Source organism: Gracilinanus agilis, unplaced genomic scaffold, assembly GCF_016433145.1.
Source record: "Gracilinanus agilis isolate LMUSP501 unplaced genomic scaffold, AgileGrace unplaced_scaffold9, whole genome shotgun sequence".
NCBI lineage: Eukaryota > Metazoa > Chordata > Mammalia > Didelphimorphia > Didelphidae > Gracilinanus > Gracilinanus agilis.
This window is the reverse complement of record NW_025399851.1, coordinates 10660-13086: the sequence shown is the minus strand read 5'-3', so window position 1 is coordinate 13086 and position 2427 is coordinate 10660. Positions and strand designations below refer to the sequence as shown.

At 40.7% G+C, this 2427-nt stretch overlaps 1 protein-coding gene across 1 annotated transcript; it reads left to right on the top strand.

Moving 5' to 3' along the window:
* The first annotated feature begins 1268 nt into the window (after positions 1-1268).
* LOC123256698 (olfactory receptor 49-like) lies at positions 1269-2216 on the top strand. The gene has a single exon (XM_044685272.1). It carries the CDS (start codon positions 1269-1271, stop codon positions 2214-2216), a length of 948 nt encoding a protein of 315 aa, XP_044541207.1.
* The last annotated feature ends 211 nt before the right edge of the window (positions 2217-2427 follow it).

Genomic DNA, 2427 nt, shown 5'->3' with positions numbered 1-2427 from the left:
CATCTTATACTTTCCTATCTTTCAGTTTTTATTCATTCCATCCCCTATGACTAGAAAAACTTCAACCATATATTCTCTTTCGTTTTGCTCATATTGTGAGATTCTGTGTGTCTGCGTAAAAGAGAGAGAGAGAAACAGAGAGGCAGAGAAAGAATCAGAAACAGAGACAAAGAGATGACCCCCTTTGACAATCTAATGACATCTATGGATTCCTCAAAATAACAATTTTAAGTGCATAAAATAAAATATATGGGCTGTGAACAGTAATGCATGGCTATGTTCCCTGATCCTGGGGAGGCTGGGATGGTAATTCATCTGAGCTCCTTAGATTTTGGGCTGCAGTAGTGCTACAACTAATCGGATGTTGGCACAAAGTCCAACAGCAGGACGTATGGCTGCCTGGAATTACATGCCCCATCCCTGGTCAGAAAAAGAGTAGCTGATTAACAGCGGAATTGAGCTGGAGGTGGCTGATGAACTTCCAACCTGGGACCAAATAGGGACTCAATCTAAAAATAAAAATAGATTCAATATAAAAATAATGATTAAAAGTAAAAGAAAATGCATTGGATTGCAAAAGAAAATAATTATGTTGAGATGTAATTGAAACCTATAAATAAAATTCATGGACATGAGGTTATGGACCCCTAGCAGCGGCATCTTTCTTCATCTTTTGAGGTTCACTTCAATTGCAATGCCATTTCTGTCATGTTTGCTATCTTTGACCCCTTCTCCCATTCCCTTCCCATAGCTAAGAATTCCTCCATCGAATCCTTAAAGTGTCCCTATTTGACAACCCCTGAAAACTTATTGATTGTCCAATTGTAGTCGTAATTTAAGCCTATGTCCCACCCCACCAACTAACTATCTTCAGCCATGATGGATAATAACTGCCCAGAGGAATGGAAAGAGGGCTTAAAAGATCCTTCTTCTGGGGCAGCTGGGTAGCTCAGTGGAGTGAGAGCCAGGCCTAGAGACAGGAGGTCCTAGGTTCAAATCCGGCCTCAGCCACTTCCCAGCTGTGTGACCCTGGGCAAGTCACTTGACCCCCATTGCCTACCCTTACCAATCTTCCACCAAGGAACTAATACACAGAAGTTAAGGGTTTAAAAAAAATCCTTCTTCATTTATAAGCTTTTTAAGGCACAGGCTGCATTTTCATGAGCCTGTGTACTCCACACCTAGCACAGTACAATATTGATAATTAGGGAAAACCAAATATATGAAGAAACAAAAGATCCTTTCTGCTTTACAGGTCCTCTAGTCATATGGTGAAGATGGGAAATGAAACAAGTGTACAAGAATTCATCTTAGAGGGATTTCCTGCTGTTCAGCACTTAGGGAAACTCCTCTTTGGGGTGCTTCTCCTGCTCTACCTTGTGTCCATTGTAGGAAACACAGTCATTGTCACGATCATGTGGATGGACCATCGCCTCCAAATACCAATGTACCTTTTCCTCAGTGGCTTCTCTTTCTTGGAATGCTGTTTTACAACAAGTGTAATTCCCAAACTGCTGGCAATCTTTCTCTCAGGTATGCAAACCATTTCCTTTGCTGCCTGCCTCACTCAAACTTTTGTCTTTCTGGCTTTGGGAGTCACAGGATTCTTCCTCATGGCTGTGATGTCAATAGATCGGTACATGGCAATATGCAACCCTCTGCATTACCACAGTATCATGACCATGAGGGTCAGCTTCCTTTTGATCTTGTTCTGTTGTAGCATAGGAGCCATTGTAACAGCTAGTGTGATTGTAAAAGTCTCTCAGCTATCCTTCTGTGGTTCCAATATCATCAAACATTTCTTATGTGATCTTGGCCCTCTGACACAACTCTCATGCTCTGACACAAGTTCTGTTGAATCACTGGCTTTTTTCCTTGCTCTCTTTATCATTCTTTCCTCACTGGCTGTCACAATAGTATGTTACATCAATATTGCACTCACAATAGTGCATCTCCCTTCCGCCAAAGAACGCCAGAAAGCTTTTTCCACCTGTTCTTCTCACCTCATTGTCCTCTTTCTAATATATGGTAGCTGCATTTTTATTTATATGAAACCGAATCAAGCCAGTAGATTAGACACCAACAAAGAAGCAGCTCTTGTGAACACTGTAGTCACCCCTGTACTGAACCCCTTCATTTACACTTTACGAAACAAGCAATTTAGACAAGCTTTGAGAGATGCTATTTTCAAGATAAAATTGTTGAGACAGTCATAACCTTGGAGGTGGAAGATAAATTCTTTCAGCTAATCCTCCATACGCTATATTAAAATTTCAAACAATAGGTAATTCATTTCCTCTTACACAGCCCACTGCTGGTCAGTTCCAATAAAGAGAAAGAACCTTGTGTTAAATAGACATCTGAGGGTTATATTTTCAGCTGGAGTGGATCTCAGATGTAATCTAGTCGAATTCCCTTGTTTTTTTT

Excerpts from the sequence above, each read along its gene's own strand:
- LOC123256698 (XM_044685272.1), top strand. The coding sequence starts at position 1,269 with ATGGTGAAGATGGGAAATGAAACAAGTGTACAAGAATTCATCTTAGAG.